Source organism: Vanessa atalanta, chromosome 26 (assembly GCF_905147765.1).
Source record: "Vanessa atalanta chromosome 26, ilVanAtal1.2, whole genome shotgun sequence".
NCBI classification, from domain to species: domain Eukaryota; kingdom Metazoa; phylum Arthropoda; class Insecta; order Lepidoptera; family Nymphalidae; genus Vanessa; species Vanessa atalanta.
Window position 1 is genome coordinate 2,205,019 of NC_061896.1, and position 20,895 is coordinate 2,225,913.

Here is a 20,895-nt window from a genome sequence, read left to right on the forward strand (position 1 = left end):
TCAGCTGACCGGACATCCTTGTTTTTGTACTTTTAAAGTTGAATAACATTATAATCTCGATTTCGGAAATAATCTTGTGAGAAAGTCTGCGGCAAGTGCGTCGTGGGAAATTGAATTCGGTTTTAAAAGAGTTTTGTTCTTATTTCCCTAACAATCTATTGGACTAGAATAAAAAAGGGTATAACTGTATATTATGCAAAATCAGATACCATTTAACTATCTTCCAATACGTATTCTAATGATAATTAGTTTTATATATGACACGTAATCAGCAATCACTAAAATTGTTTAAAGCATATATTAAAAAAAAACGCGAGTCAAAGATACTTGAGTGTTTTTTTTATTGAACCGAGGTCATGAACATGATCAAAAGGTTAAGTCACTTGTAAAATTATAAAAAAAAAAAAATTACAATTCAAGCAAGCGTAAAAATCTCAAATCTCTATAAGGACATGAGTTGGTAAGGATGTTGACCCAATACACAGCGGAACAGAACACAAAATTGTTGTCAACTGACGTGACGTCACAACCGGTAATCAAGTAACGGTAATTTAGTGAAGGTGGTCATCGAGTAGGAGAATATTTTAAAAAAAGAACAAGAGGCGTGGTAGCCATTAAAAATATTTAGAACCGGTACTTTAAACGCTCTTTGAATATAACGATTGGTCGGAACGAAGCAAAGAAAATTATATCACTACTATAAAGTTCAAAGTTAGAATTTAAGTTATTCATAGATTACTTTCATATATTTTATTAAAACGAATAGGTCAAATGTATTTAAATTATTGATAATATTTACGAGCAATATGTCAAAAGGCAAAAGATAAAACTAAATTAATGATATAAATGCAATGATATTTTTCCATCTACCCTCAACGTAGTTTAATTCTCACAAAAACGTATGACTTCGTTCGTACATGTATTTTTCTAGTCTTCGATTTAAGTATACGAAGAACTTCTAACAAAAAGTTTATTATTAGTATCAATAATTAATAAACAACTAAATTTATATTTCAATAAAATTTAAAAATGGAATTTTAGACGTTAACCGTTTAAATTATTTTTAAATTAACAGTATGACAAAAGTATTGGCATAATCAGCCGGTGCTTGTGTTGACGTAGAAACTTGTAACAGATTTTACGCGTATGCACACACGCCTGTACGTTATCACACGAATGGCGGCAGTGCCTGGAGCATGCATCATATTATTCATTAGCAATCTAACTAGTTCTTATCGTAATCAGAATCGTGTACAAGTGCAGAAATAAAACTCAAATTATGTACAATACGTCATACATCATTACAATGTAAGGACGTTTTACGATTACAAACGCATTATAAATTAAGGGTGCGGCGTGACAAGATACTTTTTTATAATATAAGATGAAAACCTAATGAAATCAAATAGCTTTACTAAATGACGAATAGCCTTTTACTAAGTAATATATAAAAGTAACTATTCGGATCAAATTAAAATAAACTATATTATTTGTTCGGTAGTTATACACAAATGTGTGACCCATAAAAAAAAAATCAACGGGGAAATGCTGCTAGCATTCTTGCCACCATTCCACGCGGTCGAGATTTATACAGTAACTATTTTTAATTCATATTAATTTATATTTAAGCACTTGATGTTATTAATTCTTAAGCAATAAATATTATAAAAATGGTAATAGTCGATATTCGACCACTGGACGAACATTAGCTAGACCTGCGTCGCCTACCTTAAAATAATAAGAATCTCTCATAAAGTTGTGTGCACGTGTCTTTACATAATAACATTATGGCTCATAAAAAATCCAACGACAAAAACCAAGGCGTTCTATCGACCATAGACTTTCATAAGTTGGATCGGGCTCATGAAACACAATTGAACATAATTAATATATAAGAGGAATAAATTGTGAACATATAATACGAAAACCTTTTTAAAAATATTGTATAATGTCAGATAAAGCAGTCGTGACGACAATAATTACTACGAGTTATTACAAGTGCCGTGAATTAAAGAAGCGTGTGACTTACGTATGGTGACGTAAATGAAAATACGTATTAACTAAAGAAACACCTATATATATGATTTATTTTAAATAACTTTGACGTAAACCGTCATTAATATTATTACTTACGACCTCTTTTATAAACTTTGTTCAACGGACGTCACCATATGATGACGTCACGGATGATAGTAAGTGGTCACAACAGCTCATAGACATTGGCGCTGTATGAAATATTAACCATTCCTTACATCGTCAATGCCACCAACCTTGGGAACTAATGTCATGTCCCCTGTGCCTTTAGTTACACTGCCTTACACTTCTGTCTCTCTCAAACATCCATTGACTTCACATTTGAAAGATGTGCTTTAATTAATTTATTATAATATTTCTTAATGTTCTGTTTCATTTATCCTTTAATATTTAGGTATAATAATTAATGCAGTATTGGAACCTATTATTGATTACTTTTTATGTTTATTATTTCATTCAATGTAATACCAGACCATACATACTTCAATTAATGTTAATAACATCACATACACATAAGAATATATATGCATACGACAAAAATTCACGTTTCCACATTTCTATGTATACTCTATCTTATCAGTGGAGCTGGGACTCAGGGGATTTCCCCTAACATTAGGGAAATCGTTTGTAATAATTTTTTCGTTAAATAGCTTTATTATATTTTATGACGTCTTAATTAGATAATAACAAACTTTAAATTGCATAGGATTCCTTTAACAAAATTTCAAATATGATGTTATGGAATTATTAATTAATTAAAAAATATTATCTATTTTGTAAATATTTTAATTATTTATTTAAAGTAAATTAATTATCAGGCTTACTTAACTTCTCATAGTGCCAGTTAAGTGAGCGTCAAAATCACAATAACGTGAAAATAAAATTAAGTGTTGGCACGACTGGATCTTAAATACACAGTATCATAACCTTAAAAAGATTAACAGCTATAAAGATACGCACCTATATCTCTGTAAAGACTATAATTGAACAAAACCAAATTAAAATTGTTAAAAAAGTTGATGTATAAAAATATAACCGAAAAAAGATTGTGAAAAAATACCTATACTTTTAAAATCATTTGCCTCGACCGACTGCCAATCACCAAGCCAATGCACAGCCATAACTAATGGGTCTAGAAATCTATGGAATACAATTTAACTAAATAACGTAAGCATCCGCTATGAAAGGATTTTTGGAAATTTCAACTCTAAGTAAATGGAAGGGGTTTACATGGATTTTAAGTCAGGATGAGCAGCTAGGATAGGAGCTTCGTTATACTAACGGAACATGGACGTATTTATACAATATAATGCGTGAATACACACGTGTCTCGGGTCACGTTTACCGAACTATCAGTTCCGATGGCGGAAAGCGTTGAACATACCAAGTGAGTGATAGAATTTGGGAAATTACTTAATAGGGTAAGATTTAGTTACAGGAATGGACCGTACAATGTACATATCTCTTATAAGATATATATTTATATATTATATGTGAACATAACTTATTTGATAATTTAATTTAAATAAAATGGCGATGATCATTTTTTAACCACAGTAAATATCCTTTAAATGTGTCACTAGTAGGCTTCTCGTTTAAAAAATGGTTTTGAAACGTATTTAATTTTACTCTTCAAATTTAAATGGGACAAAGCAGAGGTATTCCGAACAAACAATGAATTTTCCAACTCGGTTTATTAATGACGGAGTTTCGAAGTAACAAAGACAATAACATACTGGAAACATATTATAAAAACTCTTATTTTTAAGTCGGTTAAAAAGCCAAATTATTACTTCTGTAAGCTTTATAACAGTTTATTATTGGGCTTTAAAATGTACTTATCAATATTATATATATTCAAAAGATCCGCTTCAGTGTCAAAGTAGAATTACATATTCCATCTAATCAATTACTGATTAAAGATTCAACATTCTGATACTCTTATACCGGTCAGTGTAATGATATTCATGAGGTAATCTTTACCAATCCCAAAAATCTTTGTCATAAACAAAGAAAACAATGAATTAGGATTTAAATAATTATTCCTTGTTACAGAAGCATAGACTCCAAGAATTAAAAAAATAAAAACTCATTAACAGCTCTTCAAACTTCCTTATCAAAAAAAAACATTTCCTGGTAACAATTAAAAAAATAAAACTCTGCAAAAAATAATCATTAAAAGCGATATAGTACGCTGTTAAACTTTAAATGGTACACTGAATTAACTTCTCTATAGCAAATTAATCAGCGCTGTAATCGCTTGAAATGTCGTGAAACTGCTTTGTTTAAGGGATTATGATTCTTAATGTCAACTTATATTGCGGTTACATTCGTATGTATGGGTGGTATCAACTATTACTATTACAACAGTCATAGATTATGAAGTGCACTGGAAATGGCAGTGAGAGTCTAACCTAAAGCATAGAAACATACTTCTAAGTAAACTAAATAAATCTAGTAAACTTGAATAAATCCAAACTATGTGCTAGTCAGATGGTGAAGGAGGATAAGACAGACTGAAGAATACTTGTGATAATATTAATAAAAAATAGCAATATGTACTTTTTGTGTAACGATTTTTCAATACATTGCATAAGAAAGTTTGACAGTGAGTTTTAATCTTACTGGGTCTTTTTAGTCTTTTGTACTGAAGTACTTGAAAAAACTTAATCAAATACACGTGTCTTGTAATTTAACTGACATTTGCATTGGCAAACTTGATCGTTTTTATATTTCTTCCAAATTTAAAATAACCAGCTGCTCTAAAACTTCCATACAAGTAGAAGTGTTTAGAGTTTATTTCATCAATCTGGTTTTGCTCAAACCTGGTTAGTGTTTTTAAATCACCCGTGTACCATCATCATATATTCTACCGCTAAACAGCGATACTTAGTATTTTTGTGTTTTGGTTTGAATGATGAATGAGCCAAACTGGCTCATTCATCATTCTACTACAGGCACGAGGGACGTAACGCATCGGTTCCCAAGCTTGGTGTTAGATCGGTAATTAATGTAATGGTTAAGATTTCACACGGCGCCAATGTCTATGAGTAGTGGTGGATGGCATAAAACCTAAATATATACTTGACACCATTTCTCTTAGACTTGTTCTATGATATCAACCGTTACACAATTGACCGAATAAATGCCTCATACGTAACATAAATACTTTACACTGAGTGAACACCCTCGCAAATTATGTGCAGGCGATAACACCTCCATAACTGTTAAGTTTATTTCCTATATATATTTTTAATTAAAAGCTAATGAGAATTCAGCTTTAGATAGTTCGTTAAAAATAAAAACCGAAATGAAATATAATATTATATTCTACTTTTATTTCGTAACAATAGACAGAAAGATTATATCATACAACATACAACTACTAGTAATATTTTAAATAATTCTTTGTATGCTAAAATAATGGTGAAACGTTGACTGGTTGAGTTGAAAATTTAGGAAACGAAATTTGCTAAATCGTATTTGTTGCGACACAAGAGTCCTTTTAAATTAGAAATGTTACAGATCATTGAAGCTGTTCATTGACTCATTGATAATATTTATTATTGTATATTTGCCTATTTTGTAAAATATCATAATTTTAAATATGTATAAGAAGATTATTTGATTGTATTAATATTTTATCGATATGATAGGATCTATTTTGTCATATCCCTTGTACGGGCGCCCGTAATCAGACTGGCTAACTTCCTCTTCGAACCGCATCACACGAATACAAAGTTTTTTTACGTGTCTATTTATTGATAATTTTATATAAAAATTACCTAACCCGTAACCTAAGATATAGAAATAGTTTTTCTGTACAAAGTAGAACAATCCTGTACAAATATAAATGTTTAAAATAAAACCCATTAAGACACGGGAAAGAAATGTGACTAAAACGTGACTATTTACTTGGTTTCTCGAACAAAACGAAGGAACTTTTAAGTAATCCCTTTACAAAATTTACTGAATCAAAAAATAACGAGACACAATAATTAAGCATTATTTGAAATATGTATTACATTTATATTTAAGTGTAATCAATGTTTTCAGTATGTACAAAAAAACAGTGAAGTTTCATTGTAAGGTAAATACTGTGTCTGTTCGAAAAATGATGGTCAATAAGAACCACACTCGATAATAGATTTTATAAATAACTATGAAATATGTCACAAATAAATGATTATTTATAAACTTTCTTCGTTTTTACTAATTAATTTGAAAAAAAAAACATTTAATCAGTCTTGCCACACCACGTGGTACTAAATTGAGGAGCTTAACGATGAACTCAGCTCGGTGAGTACTTTAAAAGACCCTTTTTATTAAGAGATAAAAAATAAACCTATCAACACCAAAGATAAAAATAAAAACTCAAAAAAAAAGCCCCCATACCCCGGACATCCTCGGTAGACAACAATCACCACGTGGTGGGTCATTGACACGACATCTGCGCTCGCGCAATGCTTTACATTGTAACTTAACTAGCATATTAAATAAACAGGTGTCCGAGACTTATATCGATATATTTGATAGTTTAGATTTGCGATATGATGATATGATGATATATACGTATTGTTCCAATTCGAAGTTATATTTTATTTTAAAATTAAATCATTTCAGGTATAAAATACCTCCTATAGTTTTATTTCTAAGAAGGTATACCGCTGAAGCTAGTTTATTGCTGGGCAGATTAAAGGTATTACATGCATTAACAATAAATATTTTAAAATCAAAGAAATTATTCACTTTAAAATAGCTATTTATACATAAAATACGTTTTTCTATATACATTTCAATAATATTATTCAACCAAATCTATGGATTTCTATTTTTTATTCGACTTGTTCTAAACTAACCTTTTAAAACATAATAATTATATAATGGGTTAAAATTTAGTACACTTATTCCAATGATCAAAATTTCCTCATAGATTTTGTGAAACTTTTTCTGACACGGTTTTGAAATGTACCAGGCAATCATAGAATAAGAGTGCCTATATTGTTTCTTTAAATATTTTATACTTTATTTTCTACACACAAATAGTTTCCCCATGGATGAAGTTATAGATCTAGCAAGTCTATCTACTAGCAAGTCTAACAATGCTGTAAAGCTTCAGCTTTGTTATATATATACAAGCAAGTGACCAGGCAATCATAAAAAGGAATGGGTTTGCCAAATTTTGATATCGGTGTTCAAAAACGATACATAGGTACGTCGGATAATTTTTAATTTAAATAATAAAAACAATAACTCACCTCCAGTTCCAAGTACTTTGAGCAAGTCGAAATGTGATATGTCCACTTTAGATGCGCTGTTGAGATTAACTGTAACAAAAATTTATACATATTAATCATCTCGAAAAAAATATTATAAGATTTCAAACGTTTAACTTTTTTTAAAAAACTGACAAACAGGTACGATTTAAAATCCAGCAGTACAGCTCCAGCATATTTACTATGTCAAGTTTAACATATTTAAAATATATAAACCATTCGTACATGTATAAACCATTATACATAAAAGGATATATATAGAAGTGTATAACTTATTATTTTATAGTAATAAATTTTTAGGAATTACGTAAAGGTCAATGAATATGGTAACACTAAGTTGAATAGCCTAGATTTGATTAGAGATTATAAAATTAATCACACCCGTCTGACCTACGTTGTTAATCTACAAAAGCAAACACGACTTAACATACACACACATATATATATATTGTTGTTACATTAACCAATAAATACATTTATAAGACGTACTAACTTTTTTTACAAATTATATATGAATTTGGATTTAGCAAGTTTTGGTGTTTATACAGGATACATAGATATAATTGTAACTATATGATTAAATACGTATTAAAAATTGTAACTACTGAGTTTCTTGTCGGTTACTCTCAGTTGAATTTATGTGATGGCGGTTGTATAGCTTTACATTAAAATTAACCTTGTCAAATGACGATTCTAAGATGCTTGAAAGGACCTACTTTTAATTAAGTATAACTATGCGGCTTCAGATCCTGAGGCATCTCGGTTTCAACCAAAAAAAAGTTAGTATGTCTTTCTGGGAAGAAATTCTTCGTACCAATGTCAAGATTGGAAATTGGCAGATTATTCTCTCCTGTGTCTCAACAAACGTGGTAAACCATTGGTGTTTCGCCTGAACTCTATCCGGACGAGGAAATAGAGCTCTTGTTACGCACACGCATTTTAATATTTTTTACGCATTTGAATATCCGCTATTGCCGAAATCGGTCAGAAGATCTATATAGGCTAATGCCAAACTTTAATATGACGACAAAAACTATTTAAAAAAGAAATATAGAGATTAAACTTTTATCTTCATCCATAAACTATGTTTATAAAAGATCTTATTAGAAACAAAACTACCAGTGACTTATTACGTTTCTGTATCGGTTACATCGTAAATGAAGAATGTATATTCTTTCTTAACCTATTTAACTTTCATATAAAAAAACCAGCCTATAATTTCACACAGACATACTAATACAGTCAATGACAACAGCCAACAAAATAAAAGAAACACGTTCATAACTTTTACAACTAAAAATAGATCAAATTTTCTTCGTACATATTTAAATATAAAATCACGATACGACACATAATACGCACACGACATTGTCACCTTTATATCTATAAAGTTAAAGCGCATATTCTATTCAATAATAGTTTCCTTAATACTCGAACAAGATGTTTGATAAAAATGTTTTGAGTCATAAAATTTAAATCATACAAAAATATAGTATTGTCTCAAAGTCAATAGTTTATTGAACTCGTACTACGCCTGTTCATCTTCAACATCATAATAACCTAATTCAAGAATAAATAATTATATAAATAAATATTTTAAAAGACTTTAAAAAAGAAAAATTCTAAGTCCTTTATGTATGTTTGCATGTGCCCGATTTAAACAGAATCTACACTACACGAGCCATGATGGCCCAGTGGTTAGAATGCGTGCATCTTAACAGATGATTTCGGGTTCAAACCCAGGCAGGCACCACTGATTTTCATGTGCTTAATTTGTATTTATAATTCATCTCGTGCTCGGCGGTAAAGGAAAACATCGCGAGGAAACCTGCATGTGTCTAATTTCAATGAAATTTTGCCACATGCATATTCCAACAACCGATATTGGAGTAGCGTGGTGGAATAAGCTCCAAACCTTCTCCTCAAAGGGAGAGGAGGCCTTAGCCCAGCAGTGGGAAATTTGCAGGCTGCTAATGTAAAAAAAAATTTAATGTCTACACGACTGTTTTTGAATGAATTATTAAACGGATACACATACGCTAGATTTATTACCATTCTTATGAATATATAATATTTAAAAAAAAGTAATAAACCTATCTATAGCGAATGTTATGGTGGATTTATACAAATACGTTGGCAATATGAGTGTTTACAACTTTGGAATTCATCAGTTAGCTACCAAAAATTACGCAGTACACAACAGTTTTTGATGTCAATAGCGCGTGTTTACAACAAACAAGTTGCAAAACATGTATGTATACTCTATTCCAACCATAACAGGAAAAAAGCCAAATAAACTACATTTGACAGCAAATTGACGCGATATTCGAGTGCTTGATTAAACATATTCACTATGGATTTGCGAAAAAATTGGGTTTTGAACGTTGACGAAACTGCTATCGGAATTTTGGCAGCAAAATTAAAGTGGAAATAAGTGGTTTAGTGCAATAGTGTTGTATTATAAATAAATATATATTGATCATAAACTCTTAGTAGTGCACAACATAGCTGAGTTATTAACAAATCGTATGAACTTCCATTGGAATAGGCTATAGCCTATTTCAAACACGGGAAGACAAATAAACAACTTTGACCTTGAATCGATGCGATATCATTGGTCGAGAGCTTGAATTATCAATGATATTCATTATGGATTCGCGAAAAATTGAGTTTAAATGTCGGCGTAGTAGTGAACTTTGAAACTTTAACATATAATTAAAGTGGATATAAATAGTTTAGTGGAATAATATTTTATTACATATTACATATTAATCAAGAACTATATGTAAAGTATAATTAAGCAGAGCTATTAGCAAATCACATAATATATTGGATGATGTAAATCTAAGGTTTGTTTATCTTCGGTTTTAATAGTCTAGTTGGTACGGGCCTGCGTACATTATCACCAGCCAGCATTTTTTCCAATGTCATTGTTACAGAATGTCATATTATGCTATCGGTAGATACAAAGAACATAATTAACAGCTTACTAAGGGCCCTTATTTGGCAAAGTACCGGTATTCGGTATGGTGAGGCAAATAAATAGTAGTACAATGAAAATATTTGTAGGTAATTATTTGAGACGGCTCATTTGTCCGGACGTTCGTCGCTTATAAAAATTATAATATGACATTTAAAACAATTATAAATGAAATAATCGGATAATAATATTTTTTACAGCTGGTACATCATAAACATTTTTATTGCGATATAAATACATATTAAAATTAACATTTTTTTATGCTTTGTATTATTATTTTTAACCGACTTCAAAAAAGAGGAAGAGGAGTTTCTTGAATTGGCTGTATTTTTCTTATCTCAGAGCTCCGTCGTTTATGAACAGATTAAGATTTGTTTTTTTGTGAATACGTCCCGTTTGTGTTAAAATATACAACACGTTGAATTTTTTATGGGCTCGAATATATATTTTTTTCTTAAAGTATTATATTTCGGCCTGAAAACATCATACTGCTAGACTAACCTCATGTCCTTTTGAGGAGACGGTTATAAATATTGTGGGTAATTGGAACTTTTTCGAATGCCTAATGAATGTCATCGATTTTTTAATTATTCATGTTAGGCTGTTGTAAAGAAATACACCAAGAAGTTTTTTTAACGTCAAACAGCAAAACTTTCATTAATAAAATTCAATACCAAGTAATGTAAAATGTAAGATGTTTTTATGTAAGTACAGTTTATAGAAAGAGATACAAAAAACTCATCGGACTTCTTAATAAAAGGCTCAATATATAAAATGTACGATGAAATATTATTTGTATCATTCGAATCTCCACTCAGCGCGATACGATATCATCTCATTCGCATCTCGACCTAAATTTCAACAGAGATTTGATTTTTTTATAACGGTTGTATCAATTTGAAATTATAATTGATACATTGCAAATTTCTTATATCAAAACTAACTATTATATATACGAAATTGACTCTGTCTGTTACATCTTCAACTAATCCGATCATTATGAAATTTTTCATACAAAAAGAACACACACACTGACGAAAAATCTTATCATGTACCTTCTGTACTGTATCGTAACTAAAAGATTTGCTACCCCTTCTAACACCACAAATAAGACAGAGACAACGATGTTACATTTTTTTTTTTTAATTACATGAGTATATCAACTTACTCACACGCAAAGGTGGCTGCTAGAATCTCTTACAAATAAACTTCTCTTTGTAACTTAATCCTGGTTAGTATAAAATTTTCTTAAGAACATAATCGGTAAATAATTAATAAAATCAATAGTTTACATTATGAAAGCGAAATTGGAATGTTTGATAGTAAATCATAGAAGTCGATTATGGCCTGAAATAAGATTAGATTTTTTTCAAGTTTATATATCATAATCAATTTTAGTTCCATTACTATTTCAACTAAAGAGCAACAAAACGATTAAAAAATGTATACAAATTTGAACGTGCATCTCGCTTAAAACCGCTGAACATTTTGACATGAAATTTGTACTATTATATTAAGCGTGTACCATAATTCAACCTATAACGTAACCACAGCAACGCGTGGCCTGGTCTGCCAGGACTTATATACATTAAACATCGAATACATTAAGTTCAACTAATCGATAATTTTCAACAATTCGATATTCTAATGTCTAGAAAAATGAAAACTTTTTCTGATAAGTATATGAACCTTTTTGTTTTTACATTACATTAGCAGCCTGTAAATTTCCCACTGCTGGGCTAAGGCCTCCTCTCCCTTTGAGGAGAAGGTTTGGAGCATATTCCACCACGCTGCTCCAATGCGGGTTGGTGGAATACACATGTGGCAAATTTCACGTAATTTGCCACATGCACGAATCCTCACGATGTTTTCCTTCACCGCCGAGAAAAACACTTAATATAAAATCAATAACACACAATATACATCACCTATGGTTATAACCTCTAGTTCTCGAAAAGATTATTATCGTTTGATAATAGTTTAAAAGCTTCGTCAACTAATTGCTTTTGGTCAATTAAAGTAAAATTAAGCTATGTAGTAAAATCGAGTTTTATGTTAAACAATATTTCTTCGAGTCGATTAAAATTAAATTAAACTTTGATAGCGGCGTAAAAGGATCCAATAGTTGCTATGCAGAAAACGGCCTTAAATCAACGGGTTTCAGCACAAATTCCCGCTCAATAAAAGCCGATGTATAATTTATCTATTTCTGTGTATTGTATCTATTAATAAAATCAAATCAAAACATAATTTATTCGATTTGGCTCTTGCCAGCATCATTGCATTTTACAGGATTAGACTAAATTTAAAACTATCATATCTTCGGTATTGATATGAACTAAAAGTAACCTTAAAAGTATGAACTCTTCCTCACATAATCAGTACATATTAGCAAATCTAAACATCAATCATTTCATAATGAATCTTTAAACTCAACTTATTCGAGTAGGATTTTTTACAAACACTTTTGAATTATTTTACAAAATAAACGTTACCACCAAGCTCGAAATGTAGACGAGACTCAGTGACTACTAATTTTTAACAATCGTTTACATGTAACCATAACAATACCGAAGCAGACGCTTATAACACTGTTTTTGATAATATTATATGTCTGCTTATTTCAGTTACGGCATTTGATTTTATTTATATATATCGGTAGGCAGACAAATAAGCCACCTGATGGTAGGTAGTCACCACCATATATCACCACCTAACTAGGAAACTAAGATGTTATGCCCCTTGCACCTGTATAAACTGGCTTGCTAATCCTTCAATCTCGAACACAGAAATACTAACTATTGCTGTTTGACGGTAGAATATCTGATGAGCGGGTGGTACCCAAATGGTCTTGCACAACGCTCTACCACCGAGTAAAACTTGTGGATTGTGTTTATAGTCTGGGAAATGACAACGTTCCCAGGAAATGAATATACAATGAACTGTTTCCATACCAAAGACTCGTGTAAGAAAAATGGGAAAAGTCTAATAACCTCAACGGTAAAATGATTATCTTGTATAATAAACGATGGTATCCTATAACCCCAACTAATATTATAAATGACATATGTAAGTTTGTCTGTTATGATTTCAGATATTAAATACTTAAACGATAGTCATGGAATTTTGACAATACAGTAGAACGCAGATTATCGGTATTAATCTCGGACATACTGGTTATAAAGAAAAACGAACTGTCACACATAGAATAAACTTTATCAAGTTTAACAAACACAGTTCTACAACCATAACAGTTGAAATATATCTGAACTCCAGCGAGTTCCAACTTGTCACAACAAAACAAAACAAAAATTACTAGGTTTCAATTTTTTGTATTACGATTAGGACCGATTTGAATAATTAGCGATCCGGTTAATCGCCGTTCAGATAACCGACGTTCTACTACGTCTATTGTATATTAAACGTGTACCTACGACGTTGGTTGTACAGAAAAAAACGTATGATACGATACAGCCGTTTTCAATAAGAATATTTTTAACTTGGGCTATTAAAATAATTTAAAGCTCAAGTCATACATACATCAGCGAAAGAACATTGGTAAATAAGACATATTACTTAGTACAGTTAGAAGGTTTGGAATATGCTCCAAACCTTCTCCTCAACGGGAGAGGAGGCCTTTAGCCCAGCAGTGGGAAAACTTACAGGCTGCTAATGCATGCTAATGCTAAACTTAGAACAAGATTATATTCAAGATTAAAGAGACTTAGTATTTGTTGATTTCTAGACAGGATACATATACATATATTTAATCCTACTTTAATGACATCCTCTGTAATTAATATGGTAGAAAAGATTAACTACTAAGTTTCTTGCCGGTTCTTCTCGGTAGAATCTACTTTCCGAACCGATGGTTGCTTTATATTTAATCAAAACTGCTTTTATAAAACTACTTGAATAAAGAATATCTTGATTTTGTTTCTACTACATCAAATCGATAAAAATACAATTAAATGTCTGCCTCCTGTACAAAACGAAAACTAATTCCAAGTTACTATATCATACAATCTCGTACAGTATATGAGTTTAAAATTTATTTTTTTGGAACTGCATGTATAAGTAGATCATCTATGTACGTAAGAATATTAGTGATTAGAATATCCAAAACCAGGAAGGATCAACTCGACTTTGCGGTCGAAAACTTGGTGTTAGAAGTTTATTTGAATGTGTAAATAAATCTGTTTTGAACTATAAAAAATATTAGTTATTTAAATATAAATAATTATTGCTTAACGTCGAAATTCTCTACTGAAATCATACACACAACATACTATGGGTATAAATTTAAATTATAAAATATATTATACCATTATTTATTTACAATGTAAGCTGTCATTGTTTAAAACTTTTACAGCGAGCTTTAAAAGCTCATCAAGCTTTCACGGATATAATAAAATTAAAATATTAAACTACGTAGTTAAATTGAGGAACACAATATTGGATTAAAAAAATGTTTTAAAGGTACATACTGAGAGTATTTTTAACTAAACTGTTATACTATAAAACTATACTTTGTTTGGATGGATGGATCTGTTAGTCCATTTTGAAAAAAATATGTTGGCTTATTAGGGTTACGTCTATTTTTATTGAGAGGATATAGATTATATAACATCACGCTCCGACCCAAGGGAAAGGCGCAGTAACGTTTAAAACCTATGACACGCGCTAGTAATTAAATATAAAATTATGAGAAAAATAAATATATTTTTAAAAACGAATGTTCAATAAAATTGATTATTTTGACAGAAACAGTGACATGCATTTTATACGAGAAATAAATATAGCACGCATACACGATACAATTTATTATTGTCTAATTCTAGGAAAAAGTTATTCATTAATAAATAAACTACCGATGTTACTCTACAGTTTCCAGTGAATATATTTAAAAATAATAACACAATTATTAATTAAATTTTGCTTTAATAACAAATTATGGAAATACCGAAAGTATATGCAAATCAATATTAAAAATTGCTCCTGTACAAATCATGACCACGTGGAATGCCATGATTGCTAGTAGAATTTCCCTGCTGAATCGCAATTCCGAGTCTCTGGGTGAAAAATGAACCCACTCCCATATCACCAGGGCCTCGTAGGTAATATGACGAGGTTATTTAATTAAATTAACATATTATCATAGCAGGTATATTATATCGTACAATGTCAAATAAATAAATAAGCTAAAATAATAAAGAAACTGTGAAATCAGTTTCTTGCCAGAGCTCGGTAGAATCCACATTCCGAACCAGTAGTACCTACTGCCTAACTGTAAAACGACAATTCAAATGATAAGTGCCTACCTGGATAGTGTATATTTTGTTTTGCGTTGAATTATGGTTATTTATATGTAGTATATAAATAAAGGTGTATTATTTAACATAATACCATTTAAGATATCAATCCAATACATTGCTTCTTTTCTTTACATTTAATGAAAATGTATATGTCGGCTTAAGAGTCTAATTCAGATGTTGCCAGTAATCGGGATTCAGCTGAATTCTTGGGTAATGGGAAATGGCCGACAAAATAAAAGATCTCGCGATAAACTTGATTCGCTAGTAAATTCAAAAACGCAAGCTTATTTAGCTGATTTTTTTATGTATATTGCTCGAATTTTAAATATTTTCTAAATAGGTACTACATACAAAACAAATTAGTGAACTAAGGAAATTTATACTGTGCTGTGCTGGTGTTGCTATATGTACCTAAGATTTACCAGAGTAAAAAATCTATTCATTTTGTATAATGTATATTTATTCATACAAACATAACCTCAAAATTTAATTTTTAAGATATATCGATATTTTCGTTTTCCGACCTGGTATCTCTAAATTATAATCGCACGATCATTGCTTTAAAATTTATAATTAAGACAACAAATTATATTTTTGGAATATACCATTTATAATGCTTTAGGCATTTTAGTACCTACTTATTTCTTTCTAATTATTATTATTGCAGTTGTTAAATAATATACAAACATTAAAAAAAATCCAAAATAAATCGAAGCATTATAAATCTAAAATCATTTAAGACCACCATGCCTCTGATAACGGCTGTTCCTTATCGCGGTGTACGTCAAGGACTTTTGATAGTATGAAACCAGTGTGACCACAAACAAAAACACATTAAATAATGATGAATAATATGTATTGTCAGATATTAAGTTTAAATTTTTTTTACGGGATATCTTGATTAAAACTGCAACATTGTTGTGTATATAAATAGGAATGCTATACCTATAATTAATACCACTTAAATGAAAAATTGTAGTTGTTACTAGCAGCTTGATAAAGTTTGCTATCATAATAACATCAACAGACAATATAAAGATGGTAGAGAAAAAAAAAGCAATTAAATAAGAAACATTGGAAATGCACAACATCCTCAGAGTATTAGTTACTAGTTAATACATTTAAAAATAATATACTTCATAAATTATTGTTTACCACATTTACAGAATAAGGCTCTAGCCTTCTTTAATCAATGTTAAAAGATAGTAAAATACAAAGATACAACAAGGTCAGAAACCTCTCGATAATTATATCTTTATGAAGTCAAGTAACACTTCACTATCTCACTGGTGTTATCAGATTATATATTTATACATATATATACAATATACATATATGTTTTGCATAATGTATTCACAAGGTAAACAGAACTGATACTAGAAAAACTATTAAAATAATGTAATTGTTATTTCCATGTACAAATACATGGTTTTATTTGTCATTTTGTTATATAGTTTATTTTATTTAATTATATATATTTATATACCTATTTTTTTTATATATAGGGCCTCTAGGTGGTAAATATTCATCACTGCCCATAGACATTTGCATCATAGAATTAATAATAATTCCTCACATTCCCAATGCACCACCAACTCTGGGAACTGAGATGTTATGTACCTTGTGCTTACACTGACTCACTCATCCGTCAAAGTCCTATCACCAAGTATCTCATATCGAATTGAATGTAAGGAAAAACTTCATGATGTAACCTACATGTATCAGATAAAAACTACCACATGTGTTTATTTCCAACCCACATTGGAGCAGTGTGGTCAATGAAGCTCCAACCATTCTCCTTAAAATATTTTAACCCAGCAATGGAATATTAACACACCATTAATTTTGTTGAAAAGCCAATAAATTATTAGCAAAAGTATGTTTTTTCCCGCATATCATAAACTTTACTTAAAATGTGTAACATTCAGACATGTCCCATAACAATTATTCCAGATGTAAAACTTGTACAATAAATATAATATGTAATTGAAGATTGGATCTCTATTTAGTTTTTTGTTTTGCTTAAGGGCAATGCTAATTTGGTTAAAAGTATGAATGAGGACATGTATTTTTTGATAAATCTTTTAAACTGATTTACATACAAATCATACCAGATGAAGCAGTAAATTTTGGAGAAGGCTATAGTATATAATACTATAGCTTCGCTTTGCAATTTCTCCTGCTATAAATTTTAAAGTGATGACCTCCAGCTTCATGATCTTGTTTGAGATAAACTTTAAATAGTGTGCATTGCGAATAACAGTTTAATTTTAATCAAACATAATTTAAAACTACATTCAATTTAATAGAACATTAAGAATGATATATTTATGGCCTGTAAAAACCCCTTCTCTTGAATATTAACATCATAAATTTTACTAATATGTTATTTATGTATTTATTGTAGAACATGTTAATGGAAATGTAAATATATTTCCCATTATTCTAACAACAATGCAATCATATACATGCTTATATGTTGGATTATGAATGTGTTAGTTTGTTTAAAGATAAAATCAAACACATATACATAAAATATAAAATCAATTATGGCAATGAACTTGTATTCAAGTTAGTTTGCCATTTGTCTTCTAAATTAAATTATTTGATAGTAAGAAATATATACTCTACTAGGTATTTTTCTATTTTTTTTTTTACTTTCTTGGTTTTTTAAATCTTCCTTATAAACATTTACACTACTATTAAAAATCCTAAATAAATTTCTACTCATCTACATGATAATGATAAATAGCTATGTAACCTGGGTTTATATATTATTTTGTGTATCTATTATTAATTCTATTTCCGTCCATAGTTTTATTATTAACAGAAATTAAATAATTATTAAAACATTTTTTGATAGATAAAGATTTATTTATTATTTTTATTACATTTAGTCTGTCTATGCTATTGTATGATATTGCCCATAATTAATCAAAGATACTGTAAGTAAATATAACAAGGAAACTATTTTCATAATAAAAAAATAATCACAAAACATGAAGAATAAATCTTATAAATATATAAAGACAACTTTTTTTTTTTCGAAAATTTTGTATTAGCCCTTAGGCTACAGGGCACAGATTTATATGGCAAAGTAACTAATTATTTTTAATTAATTTTGTTTTCAATATATTAATATTAATGTAGTTTTTTTTTTCAAGTAAATAATTATATAAAATATTAAAAACTTATGGTCATAAAAAATCATTACTTGATACTTGTGAAATATTCTTTGGATCTTAGCAGAATGTGCTTCCAGTGGTACAAACACTTATTTTAAGTATTAAAATATAATATTCATCAATTTACCTATACATTATAATTTAACCATTAAGTTTTTTTAGCTAAAAGGTAATTAATTGAAAAAAAATTAAAATCATCAAAATACTTAGGTCACATTTATCACTTCAAACTGTTTTATAGTAAGTTAAAAGTTGTATATTGGTATGTAAGTGAATAATAAATATATTTGCTTTAATTTTATTTTTCCGACTTAACAGATATTTGTTTCTTGGTTTACTTGTTATAAAACAATTTAAGGAATTTATTTTTTATAAATTATATACTGAAATAAATATGTGTATTTAAAAGAACAAACCTTTACTTCTTTTCCTAATTTTGCTGGCTTCAACCAAATTCCAATCCACGGAATCCCTAGCTGGGGCAGGCACTGTACCACCAATTAATTCCACTGAACTACTACGTTTACTCGGTCCAGGCACTGCCACAACCTCTTCAATTTTTTTGTCCTTCACCGACACTGTATATTCCACTATTTCTACACTTTTGTCCGTATGGATATTGCTGTGACCATTCATGGGTTGTTCAGTTTTAAGTTTCTTGCTTGGTACCTTCTTATTTTTATGGGCGCTGTGACGACGTTTCAGCTTCGTGGAGTGTGAGGAGTTCCTCGAGCTGACGGGCGACGGGCACCCGCATTCCATGCTGCCCTCCTGGTCGCTGCCTTCGTAGTATCCCGACTCGTGCTCAGGCTTCTTGTCAGGCAGACTCATCTCTGCTGTCGCCATGGCTCAACCCTTTAAAACCATGTAGACCTGACCTAAATTCCCGACTACGCTCTCCCGGACGGCGTCCGGTCACGACCGAACCTTTATTTTTCACTTTAAAACTATTTCGAATTTAGCGAAAGTAAACACGACACGTAATAAATTTCGCGAGCATAGTCAAACCTGCAATGAACTCGCGCGAAGTTCGAGCAAGACCGATCCGCAGAGGGCGCCGCTGCGACAATACCCGACCGATTTAAAAATCCATTATAACTGTACTGGATACGAGAACCGTGTAGCCAACGTGATTGCTCTGCGTCTATGTCGCTCGTAGCTACTTTCGCACCAGTGAAATGTCAAAATGTTACACTTTTTCTCGGTTTGTATTTAATAAATCACAGCCTGTTCTTCGTTTTGTCGCACGATTTTGTTCACAAAAATCCAAATGCTTGTTTTGTATAAAAATACACTACACTATTGGTACAGTCCATTTGACACTTAAGACAGTTCGATTCATAACCTTTTACTATCACTAAAATGTTTGGTTTGTCTAAAAACTATTCTAATCACTTGTATATAAATTAAAAAATGCTAGCGCGAATGACGCCTCACTCAGCGCGATAAAGAACTAAATTGAATTCGAGAAACGCAAAATAGAAACCGTGCGACGTGCGAGAGGCGCTGCCCCCACTACGATACAATTTACGAGGCCAGCCAGACCAAGGAAAACATACAGATGAAACTAATTTGAAATAAGTAAGTACCTATTAAAAATATGTTTATTACATTATAAAATTAAATTGAAGTCTTTAAAATTGATTTTAATTTAATTTAACACTAATTTTATATTTGTTTGCTTGTAACAAATACGACAAAAAACATTTATTATTTATTTACTAAAAGACTTCGTTGCAGAAGGCTTAGAATGAAAGTTATAAAACTAATATGTACTTTATATATGTTTATATATATATATATATATATATATATATATCTATTAAAACTACTAGTATATATTAAAGTTAATAATTTAATTGTTAACCAACGCCATATGAAGGAAAAAAAGTAAGCAGTGTCTATTTCTATTGAATGTAGTAAATAGTATACGTTGTCTGCGATCGATTAATTTGTTAGTTGGAATAAATGGTATCTAAACTTCTTATATAAATAACTCTAAATCATGAGAACCGTACAAATGGGCACGTCGCGTCGTCCATAATGTGGCATGGTATTATTGATTATTCCAAGATGGCGTCGCTATTGTCAAGTTTCTAATAATT

The 20,895-nt window shown here is 30.3% G+C and overlaps 1 protein-coding gene across 2 annotated transcripts in view; it reads right to left on the minus strand.

The window, feature by feature from the left end:
- The window catches only part of LOC125073863 (ribosomal protein S6 kinase alpha-5-like), a 107,966-nt gene that overhangs the window by 77,600 nt on the left and 9,471 nt on the right, over nt 1-20,895 (minus strand). Inside the window, exons 1-2 of one of the 2 annotated variants that reach the window (XM_047684945.1) lie at nt 19,207-20,304; nt 7,293-7,361 (exon numbers count right to left, since the gene is read on the minus strand). In XM_047684945.1, coding sequence (XP_047540901.1) covers nt 7,293-7,361; nt 19,207-19,636 — 499 coding nt within the window. In that variant the 5' untranslated portion in view covers nt 19,637-20,304. Of the gene's footprint in view, nt 1-7,292; nt 7,362-19,206; nt 20,305-20,895 lie in introns of those variants that run through there. The other variant, XM_047684944.1, reaches the window with a different exon arrangement.